The sequence below is a fragment of the Silurus aristotelis genome (assembly GCF_946808225.1).
Source record: "Silurus aristotelis genome assembly, chromosome: 28".
In the NCBI taxonomy this organism is placed as follows: domain Eukaryota; kingdom Metazoa; phylum Chordata; class Actinopteri; order Siluriformes; family Siluridae; genus Silurus; species Silurus aristotelis.
The window spans coordinates 9,571,903-9,582,863 of NC_139601.1; the positions used below are offsets into that span (position 1 = coordinate 9,571,903).

The following is a 10,961-nucleotide window of genomic DNA, read 5'->3' on the forward strand; positions in this document are numbered from 1 at the left end:
GAGAGAGGAGTTGTGCTATTGTATTAGGAAGTCACGTGTGTCAGAGAAGTATGAAGAAGGGTGGTGCAGGACATGAGGGTATGAGGGCAATGTGACAGCAGTGAAGTGTGCAGTAGGAACAACAGACTGGTTCAAGGTGAGGGATGGATTGCATCAAGGATCGGCTCTGAGCCCTTTCCTGTTTTCAGTGGTGATGGACAGGTTGACGGACGAGGTCAGACAGGAGTCTCTGTGGACTATGATGTTTGTGGATGATATTGTGATTTGTGGAGAAGGGAGCAGGTTGGGAAGAGCCTGGAGAGCTGGAGGTATGTGCTGGAGAGAAGGGGAATGAAAGTCAGTAGGAGTATACACATAATAATCCATATCCTTCTCTTACTGTCACCCCTCAGGCCTGCCTCTGGACAGTGTTCTCTTCGACTGGAGGCCACTCTGTGCAGCTTGGGACGGTTTCTCATCAACGCCTTGGGTGGTTCCATGAATTTCCGGAGTAAGAACGGGCGCTTTAACGATGGATTGGACGGTAGTTAATGTCAACAGACTGCTACATTGACTCAGGACTACTTTTCGCTTCTGATCACCATCACTGTACCCCGCAACATCGTATATCTGCTATAAATGGACATTCGGTGCAACCCAGATGAGGATGGGTTCCCTCTTGAGTCTGGTTCCTCTCAAGGTTTCTTCCTTATGCCATCTCGGGGAGTTTTTCCTTGCCACAGTTGCTACTGGCTTGCTCAATATGGAGAAGGTCAATGAGTTTAGGTACCTGGGGTCAACAGAGAGTGTGTTAGAGAAGTCAAGAAAAGAGTACAGGCAGGGTGGAGTGGGTGGAGAAGAGTGGCAGGAGTGATTTGTAATAAAAGAGTATCTGCAAGAGTGAAAGGGAAAGTTTATAGGACTGTGGTGAGACCTGCTATGTTGTATGGTTTAGAGGCAGTGGCATTGACTAATAGACAGGAGGTGGAACTAGAGGTAGCAGAGCTGAAGATGTTAAGGGTTTTGTTCGGGAGTGACTAGGATGAGTTTATAAGAGGGATGTGATGGAGCGGTAAAAGATCAGTGATGGAGCAGTAATGGAGCAGTGCCTCATTTGTTCTTTTTCTTTCGGCTTCTCCTATTAGGGGTCTCCACAGCAGATCATTCGTCTCCATAATAGTGTCCTCCTCATCTGCTTCTTTCAAAACAACTACCTGCATGTCTTCCCTCACCACATCCATAAACCTCCTTGGCCTACATCTTTTCCTCCTTTCAGGTGGTTCCATCCTCAGCATTCTCCCTCACCTTGTCTCCAAAACATCCTACATGCGCTGGTAAATTGTAGAATGCTGAGGATGTAGCCACCGGGAAGGAGGAAAAGAGGAAAAGGAGGGGGTTTATGGATGTGGTGAAGGAAGACATGCAGGTAGTAGGTAGTTGGTAGTTGGGGGGGGGGTTACTCCATCACTGCTCCATCACTGCTCCATCTGACTGCACGTCTCTGGTACACTCAGTATCTCATTAGCAGTAATTTTTGAACAGAAACAAGTAGAGGGCGCTCTGGACGAGTGGGCGTGGTTTCAGGAAGCACAGGACGGTAGCTGGGCTTTGTAGTCAATGTGAGCGCCATCGTTTAATGATTTTCGATACAATGATGGTCGTACAGACGGCGTGCAGGCGTAGAGGAGACGGCGGTTTTTAACTGGCCAATCCCAACCATCTAAAACAAATCTGTTAAAGCAGATATTTTCGGTAAGGATGTTCAGAGGACAGCAATTCACAAAAAAAGTCTTTTTTGCACTGTAGTTGAACTTAAGGTTTGACGCCATTTGCGGAATGAAAGGAGTTTAAACATGTCCGGCGTTGGTAGGGCAGACTGTTAGAGAAATAGAAGCCTAATGTTTTGCTTGGTGTCCTCTGAAACCAGATGGGCGTTACGTTTCTTTTGCTGTTGGATGAAGTGATCTTGTTTTCGTGCAGTATGAACTCGTAACCTGGATTGAATCTGGTGGTCGTAGCGTTAACTGCTGTTTGAATAGAATCGACTGACTGCTGCGCCATTTTGTGTTCCTCGCTCTGTACTCCGCTCTGACTGGCCCCTCGCTGTGCCACGGGATTTTCTAAAGATCAAAATGTTCTCCAAATGTCAGTATTTCTGCATAACAAGCTATGTCTTGATTTTGTTTTTTTTATTATCTGTCAAACTGGAAAGAATGCTGTTTTTCGCCTTCTCTTCATCTTCCCTGTGTCTGGCTTTGTTGTGGGGCTCAGCGAGTCCACTGCTCTCTGTGGGGGTTGTCGCTGATTCCACTTTGCTTTTAGGTTTTCAAAGTGTGGACAGATTTGTGTGGTCAGTCATTCTGTTAAACTTTTTTTTATTCATTTATTTTGTTACCCAAATGCATTTTTTCCTCCAAAGTATTTCACTAGCTATGACCCGTTTTCCTGCTGCCTACACAGTGTTTTATGTTGCATATGAGCCTCATGTCCTGCCATATGCGTCCCGGGCTTTTGAGTATTTAGTATATTTTGATAAACTGCTGGTGTGGTGGTCAGAGCTTTGTTTTAGGCAGCATTTTGTGTGATTAGAGAACTAATATTATGGCAAAAGTTGTCGACAAAGTTATTGTAAGGTACATAGGCAAAATGTGGTACAATTGTGCTGATAAAAACAGTTTTGACTGAATAAATGCATGGCTGTTTGCAGATTAATTATTACTCTTATTACCTCTTCTTTTATATGTACACTTGTTTAGGCATCTCGGGTATAAGAGGAATGAAAACATTTCTGGTTATGCAGCTAAACGAGCACATTTTAGGTGGTGTCTGTTCTCTGCTGTGTCAATGCAACACATCACATTTTACACATTAGTTTTTAATAACAGCACATCCTCATACACATTTTACTTTCCTTAACAGCATTTAGGTGTGATAGATGCAAATTCAGCACAGTGGTAATTTGCAAACTGATAATTTCTAGTTCATAGTGCTATGTGCAATTTGGAGACTGCTGTACAATGGTATGGGGAAAAGGGAAGGAAAAAAAAGAGTACGCAGTGTTGCATTGCTGTTGGTGCACATTTATAAGTTGTATACATGTTTTAAGATTGGATGTTTTAGTAATGTTTAGAGTGAGAGTCAGTCTGTACCTCTGCATGGGTAATTATTGCACACAGTTTATTGCAGCTGGTATTGTGTAGGACTAACAGGCATCCAATGTTATTCTTTCATTACTTTCTTACTAAATCCAGGCATTAGACTCGAATAATAAAGTCATAAAATATGTGAAATAGTATATAATGTGTGGTTTATTTGCTTCATCATTGGGCATCTTTTGTCTGAAAATGTTAAAAATGAAGATTTTGCTCTTCTGCATGATTTTCTGCTGTTCTTTATGAATAATGTCATATCTTAACCACTTTAAACCTGGCAAGGGCTTTTGCTGCTAGCCAGACCTGTGGTGTGAATGCTGATCTGAAAGAATGAACGCTGGATTTAAATTTGATGTCAAAAGCTTGAAATGGCTGGAGCTGAATGGTGTACTAGAACATGCATACAGGGCGTAGATGGTTACTTTGCTGTTTGCATTGATGATTTTGCCTTCATTTATTCTCTTATTACAGTCGAGAGTTGATTTTAAATGATTGACGACAAGATTGGCTTGGGTTTCGTCCACAACTAATAACGAACGACCACTAATTATACAGGTAAGAATTTGCGTAGCCTTTAGTTCATTAGACACACAAGTTTTTTTTTTTTTTGTATCTTAGTTTACTTAGTGTGAGCTATATTCAAGCTAACACCTTTTTATTTAGCCCAAAAGCAGTGCTACTTGAAAGTAAATGTACACATAATATTAATGCCGCTATTTTCTGAGAAATACCTGTATTGGAAGCTCTGTATTAGTGATTCTTGAGCTGTTTGCTGGATTTTTTTAATTTATTTATTATACATGGAATTTCACTATTTGTTTACTGTGATCTGAAGAAAAAAAGGTTTTAAGCTTTTATCTGTTATATTTTATGGACCATATTTATGTTTGTGAGCAGCTGACCTGTATTGTGTTTATGCAGATCTTTTGACACAATTTACTGAGCTGCTGCACTTTCAGATTTCTTTTATGTTTATTTCAGTTATGAAATGGTAAAGAATTGCATTGTTTTTTATACTTTTGTAAATTTGTTTTTATTAATTTTTTTTAAATATTTAAATATTTCTTTTTTTTTCTTTTTAACAATCCATATCCAAGTATACAATAGTGGTCCCTATATTTCAAAACTGATTTTAAATTAATAATAAAATAATCCTTTTTTGAAATTGGCTTTTTGACGCAAGCGGTTATTTTCGTGAAAACAAAGGATTGGAGCATCTTGGCAACTCTGCTAATATTTTATCATTTTTAAAGATGTGAGTTTAGTGTTAAGAAATCATTGTTTGGCTTTGGTTATGAAGAAATGACAGCATTTGTCTCTGCTCTTTTCATTGTGATTGCTCAAATGCTTTGTGTACAACAACTTTCTTCCTCTCTATTCTATGGTTTTAGGCTGCTTTGTGTGACTTTGTCCTACTAACCTTTCCTTCACCCTCGCCTGATGGTCATTGCCTTCTTTCATCTACAGGTGTGCGTAATAGCACCTCAGCATGGCTGTGGTCATCCGTTTGCAAGGCCTCCCCATTGTGGCGGGCACCATGGACATTCGCCATTTCTTCTCTGGTCTGACAATCCCGGATGGTGGTGTGCATATTGTAGGGGGTGACCATGGTGAAGCTTTTATCGTGTTTGCAACAGATGAAGATGCAAGGCTCGGAATGATGCGCACAGGGGGAACAATCAAAGGTTCCAAAGTGTCACTGTTACTTAGCAGCAAAACAGAAATGCAAAATATGATTGAGTTGAGCCGCAGGCGTTTTGAAACTAGTAATGCAGATGGGGCTTCAGGAAATAGCAATAGGTCAGGGCCTCCCAATATTACAGGAGGAACCGAAAGGGGTAACTTGCCAACCACTGCACAAGGCTTTACTAATACCACTTCAACTACAGCAACCACAGCTGTCTCTGGTAATGAGCCAGTAAGCAACAAAACCGCTCAAACCTTTGCTTCTACATCTATCGGCAACATGCCTGCAAACTTTAATAATTTCAGCAGCCCAAATCTTAGCATGGGGTCCACCATGACTACTGCCATGTCCTCATTAAATACTGTACCTCCTCCAATACCGCCATTGCCTACAATGCCAACCTTACCACCTATGCCACCAATGCCAGTACCACCACCAGTTTCCACATTACCCCCAGTACCAGCTGTAAGCCCTTTATCCTCAGTGCCTCCAGTCCCTCCCATGGCTCACATGCCGCACCTACACTCTACACTCCCTCCTTTTAATCCTGGTGTTCCCCCACCAGTTGGTCCTGTTGGTGGTGGTCTTGCTGCATCAGGGCCACCTTTGTCTCTTGGAAACCCAAATTCAATGTTTTTTAACCCCCTAAACCCTCTAAATTCACTCAGTCTCCAGGCTCATTTAAAATCAGCACGGATGAACCAAGATGAACTGTACATACAAGTTCAAGGCCTTCCTTACAGTACATCTGAAATGGAAATTGCCGATTTTTTTCACGGTTTAGGGGTTGACTCTATTCGAATACTCAGAGATGGTCTTGGCAGGAGCAGTGGCAGGGCGTTGGTTAAATTTTTTTCCCCCCTAGATTCATTTGAAGCTCTTAAACTGAACACTGGTATGATGGGCCAAAGATATATAGAAATATCTCCTGCTTCAGAGAGGCAATGGAGAGATACCCAGGGATCATGTGCAGAGCAGCTTAAAATAGGTAGTGACTCTGACCAGAGTCGGCATCATCGTGGAAGTGGTGCTTCCCCTTCTGGTCGAGAACGTGCTAGGTCTCGGTCACCTCATAAACAAGAGTACTGTGTATATTTAAAGGGGCTCCCATATGAAGCAGAAAATAAACAGATATTTGAATTTTTCAAAAACCTGGACATTGTTGAAGACAGCATTTATATTGCATATGGACCGAATGGCAGGGCTACAGGGGAGGGTTTTGTTGAGTTTAGAAATGAAATGGACTACAAAGTTGCTCTTGGATGCCACATGCAGTATATGGGAAGTCGATTTATACAAGTGCATCCAATCACAAAGAAAAATATGTTTGAAAAGATTGATGCAATTCGCAAAAGAATGCAGGGCTCTCAGGGGGACCATAAAGGTAGCTCATCAGAAGGTGGAAAGGGTGCTCGAATTTGCGCTCATATAACTAATATCCCCTATAATGTGTCAAAGAAAGACGTACGCCTATTTTTGGATGGAATTCAGTTGTTTGAAGACAGTCTCAAAGTACTAGTTGATGGCAATGGTAATGGCCTTGGCCAAGCTGTGGTTCAATTTAAATCTGAGGAGGATGCCCATAAAGCTGAAAGATTACATAGGCAAAAGTTAAATGGTAGGGATGCTTTTGTTCACTTGGTTACATATGAGCAGATGAAGGAGGTTGAGAGAAATCCTCCCCCACAGTCAAAGCGGGGACAAAAGGCTCAAAACAATTCCCTTGCCCATGCCCAAGCCCATGCCCAAGCCCATGCCCATGCCCAAGCCCATGCCCAGGCCCAAGCCCAGGTGCAAGCCCAAATCCAAGCACAACATGCTTTCCCTGGAATGACTGGGGAGGAGTTCAGCTTTCTCAGAAGTGCTGTGGGGAACCTTGGTAATAGCCCTCCATTTGTTAACCCGTTTGCTGCCCCAGGTAATGGCTTAGCAGGCCCACCACCTCTGCCTCCATTAGGTACAGCGCTGGGTGATGTTTCACTTTCTGTTCCTCCACCTATTGTTGGGGGGCACTTACCAGGTCCTGTCATGGAGCCACCTGGTTTCCGTCCGAGCGGCAACAATGCACCTCCTGGTTTTGTTGGAGCCCCAGAGAGCTTAAGGAGTATGCCATCATTTGATAATGGATCTTCAAGAAAAGGTGCAAGTCAAAACCGTGGTGGAAACCAAAGTCGTTCGGCAGGCTCTCAACCTGCGTTTGGTCCATCCTCTGAAAATCCAAGGGCATCAACCACTGGAGGTGTAGGCAACCCACGGCCCACCATTGTCAAAATTCAAAATATGCCTTTTACTGTTACAGTTGATGAAATATTAGATTTTTTCTATGGCTATAAGGTGTTACCTGGCTCTGTGTGCTTGCAGTTTAGTGAGAAAGGACTGCCTACAGGAGAGGCAATGGTTGCATTTGATTCCCATGATGAAGCAATGGCTGCTGTTATGGACCTGAATGATCGGCCTATTGGTGCAAGAAAAGTTAAAATCACTATGGGATGAAGCAAGTCAAAAGAAATGGACATGCACTGAGCTTGTTCTATTTGCAAAGCTTAGAGTTGTGTAACAATTTTTTCTCTAATCAGATGACCTGCTTGATTAACCAGTAAAGTAGATGCAAGAGAAAATTGTGTTGACAAATTGTTTAACGTGCGGGTTATGGTTTCTTGTCTTTGTGCTTGAGACTGGTGTCAAATCATGTAAGAGCTGAGTTTTGTAGAATTTATGAAGAGGTGTAAGAACACTTAAGTGCTGCATTTTGCAAGTATCAGCCGATTGCTATGCTGCAGTTTCTTTATTTGCATATGTCTCTCTAATTACCTATTTGTTTGTGTTCTTTTCTCAAATCAGTTTTTGACTGTGTGAACTGTAGTTTGTGGTTTATGCTTTCTCAGAAGCGGAGTACACCTAATGCTGCCATGCATGGTGTATGTGTCCTTACATGCAACTTTTAGCCTTCTGTTTAGTTTGATTTTTACAGTAGGCAATGCATGAAAGTGTTTTGTCAGTTGATGTTCCATATTGAGTGCAAAGTCTATAGGATGAATTTCACCTGTAAGAAACACAAGATAATGAATGCGATGACTTTATTCACTGTAAATGGATAAGCAGCAGTATTTAATAAATGCTGCAATGTAATGTTTTGTAAATGAAAGCTTTACACTCTGCCTTTTAACAGCTCTCCACCATGTGTCTGTATTTCTCTCACATTTTTGCTGTGATATTTGGTAGCAGTGTTGGTTGTTTTTTTTTTTTTTTTTTTTAATGTCAGCTTTACACCGTTATTTTGGTGTTAAAGTTTATTTGCTGTTGTACATACTTTTTCCAGCGTAACTACTTTGTCAATAAAATGACACTTCCTGAAATTTTGAATTTGCAAGGTATTGTATTTTTCCACCTGTCCCTGTTTACTCTACAAATAAACAATAAAGATTGTTTTTCCTCTGCTGACTGTTTCACGTGTACCCCAAAATAGTATGAAATGCACATTTTCATGGCAAGCTTCTTTTTGTGTTCATTTATGTTTGGGTATTGCAAGATATTGTTTCACAACTAAAGCAATGACTTTTTCTGAAATGAAAAGTTGTATCTTGATTTGTCCTGCTGGGTTTCTAAGGTATTGTTGTCACTAAATGCTTAACATTGTAAAATTAATGTATTTTTACATTTGGGATGATACCTGAATGGGCGTTAACAGTGAATTGAAAAGTTTATGTACAAAACTAGCTGAAAAAAATTAATAACTATTTGCTATTTTTGTTGCATTTGTGGTTATGGGCAATGGTTTCATGGATTGCATGTCGTAGAGCCACTATATTAAAATATTCCATAGGAGTTTTTAAAAGGCTCCTTTTGGTCTCTTTCATGAGGCATCTAAAATGTACCAGTCCAGTATCAGCCCCCCTTTTATTTTTATTATTATGAATGATTATTGAGAGTTGCATACAAAAAGAAGCCGCTTAATGTCAGTATATTACTCTTTGTCATTAACCACTGTGAGACTAAAATCTGCTTGAGTCATCTTAGTGTTATTAAAGGTAAGTTTTAAACATTTTTGGCTTAATTATAGCTTATATAGAAATAAATAACAATGCTGTTTGTTCTTATTTTAGCTGCATATCTGGATTCACACTGGCTTTATGTATAAGCCACATACCTTGTTTTGTGCCTAACATGGTGTGGTCATTTACTCAGTTGGCTGTTTGCATTTTTTATGATGTATATCTAGAGAATTATGAACCCCTCTATGCTTGGGCTGTTGCTATAACCTATGACTGTATCTTTGTAATGTTCATGCTTTACAGTCTGGAGCTGCTGACAGCTCTGTAATCAATGGCATTTGCTTTTAAATCTATTTGCTGAATTCCTTTTAATTCTTAAATTTGAGGATTTTGTGGGCATCAATCTTGTGCTTCTTAACTCAGCGGAAGTTGAAGCTGAATTTTTGTGGCATTGATGAAAAAGTTAATAGGAGTTTACTCTGACTTTATTGTGTAAGGACATGTGATCCAGGAAAGCCTTACTGTACCTGACAGCTTTTCTGATCCAGCTGTTGCGCTCACATCTTTTTTGGGCTAATGATATGTAACTGAGTAAATGAAAGCTTCTCATAGATCTGATTGTCTCAAATTATAATCAAAAGATTTTTTTTTGGTCACACCAACAACTCTCAGTTCTCAGTGTCAAACCTTCTACTTGTGTTTATAATGTTTTTCTGTGCTATTTTGAATCTTATCAACACAGATTGAGAGGTTTTGTAATATAACTATTTGCTGATTCTTGAATTTTGAAGCTCTTCTTATTCTTGATGCATGGTGACCTCGAACTATTTAAGTAGCAGCTGTTCATTCTAGAATCCTTGTGTATGGATTATAATAGCTTTTATTTCAATTTTAACATGGACAGACATGAGGATAGTTTGAATTAATTGGCACTTAGTGATATTAATTGTATTATTGCTGGCAGTGATTATTATGCCACAGCTTTGCTTAATTGAGTTTCAGTTTTTGCCACAGTTGGATAATCTAGAACTACATAGTAAATGAAGACTACATAGTAAACGGAGTGGATCATGATGTATTGATGGTGTTTTATCAAATTATGTGCGTACTTAATCAGCCCTCGGGTATGATTGAGTAACAGCTCTGTGAACTGCTTATCTGTAATGAGGGAGAAGAGCTGGTGTTTGGTGCTCACTTCTGGAGATAACGTGTGGTGTGTTTATTTTTTATTACGATGTTGCTCGTAAATAAATTAAACCACTTATTTCTAATTCGATTCGATCCTTACTGTAGCTGGAAATTTTTTAATTGTAGCCTGCAATTAATATTATTTTTTAATAATAGAGCAATGTCTCTGCACAAACCCATTATTGAGCCAAAATGTTAAGAACCAATAGTGTGTGTGTGTGAGAACAGAATTCTTGCACCTTTGGTATGTCATGAATTGAATATAAAAATACCTTCTACTATTGTTACTATATATAATGTAAAACTAGAAACCTTTTCCTCTTAAGGAAAACTCCATCATGAAAGATGTTTACATTTGATTATAATCTAATTTATAGTCTGTGTAGTGAATTCTGAAATATTTTTTATATTTGGTGCTGTTTAATGATATTACCATTAGGAATTATCTGCACAGACATCAGGGGGACTCAACTTTGTGTAGGCTTCTCAGGTACTAGTTCTTTCCCAATATAAAGGAGTTTATAGTCGCCACCGGCTTGCTCATCAGGGACAAACTTACTTATAAAGAACATATTCACTTTTAATCGCCACATTATCTGTGTAAATCTGCTTTAAGACAATGTTCGTTGTTAAAAGTGCTATATGAATTGAATTTATAGTCAAATCAAAATGCCAACTCAGTCAAAACAGAGTGAAGTACAATTTCTGTACTTTTTAAATTTTTTGCTTTAGATTAAAAAATATACAAGTATAGTATATGGTGTCTGCAAGTGACCATACTAATTACAGGTTTGCAATGATAACAGTATCTTGAGCACTACAATGATCTGGCTAGCTTGGTAGCTAGATAAATGTGCTGTTTTCTACTGGCTAGCTGTTGCTAAGTTATTTGCTTTTGCCTGCTGTTGGTACTTTGCTTCGAATTCAAAATGTAGCATGAATGTTTGGGCTTTATTGTGGAGT

At 39.7% G+C, this 10,961-nt stretch overlaps 1 protein-coding gene across 2 annotated transcripts; it reads left to right on the top strand.

The window, feature by feature from the left end:
- The first annotated feature begins 1,455 nt into the window (after positions 1-1,455).
- rbm12 (RNA binding motif protein 12) lies at positions 1,456-8,256 on the top strand. 2 transcript variants are annotated; one of them, XM_083534092.1, is made up of 3 exons: positions 1,456-1,731; positions 3,603-3,686; positions 4,599-8,256. In XM_083534092.1, the coding sequence occupies exon 3, from the start codon at positions 4,621-4,623 to the stop codon at positions 7,309-7,311; it is 2,691 nt and encodes an 896-aa protein (XP_083390218.1). In that variant the 5' UTR covers positions 1,456-1,731; positions 3,603-3,686; positions 4,599-4,620; the 3' UTR covers positions 7,312-8,256. The 2 variants fall into 2 exon arrangements, with proteins under 2 accessions (XP_083390218.1, XP_083390219.1); XM_083534093.1 differs by having other exon boundaries at positions 1,535-2,124.
- The last annotated feature ends 2,705 nt before the right edge of the window (positions 8,257-10,961 follow it).

Coding starts and splice junctions, on each gene's coding strand:
- rbm12 (XM_083534092.1), top strand. CDS start 4,621: ATGGCTGTGGTCATCCGTTTGCAAGGCCTCCCCATTGTGGCGGGCACC.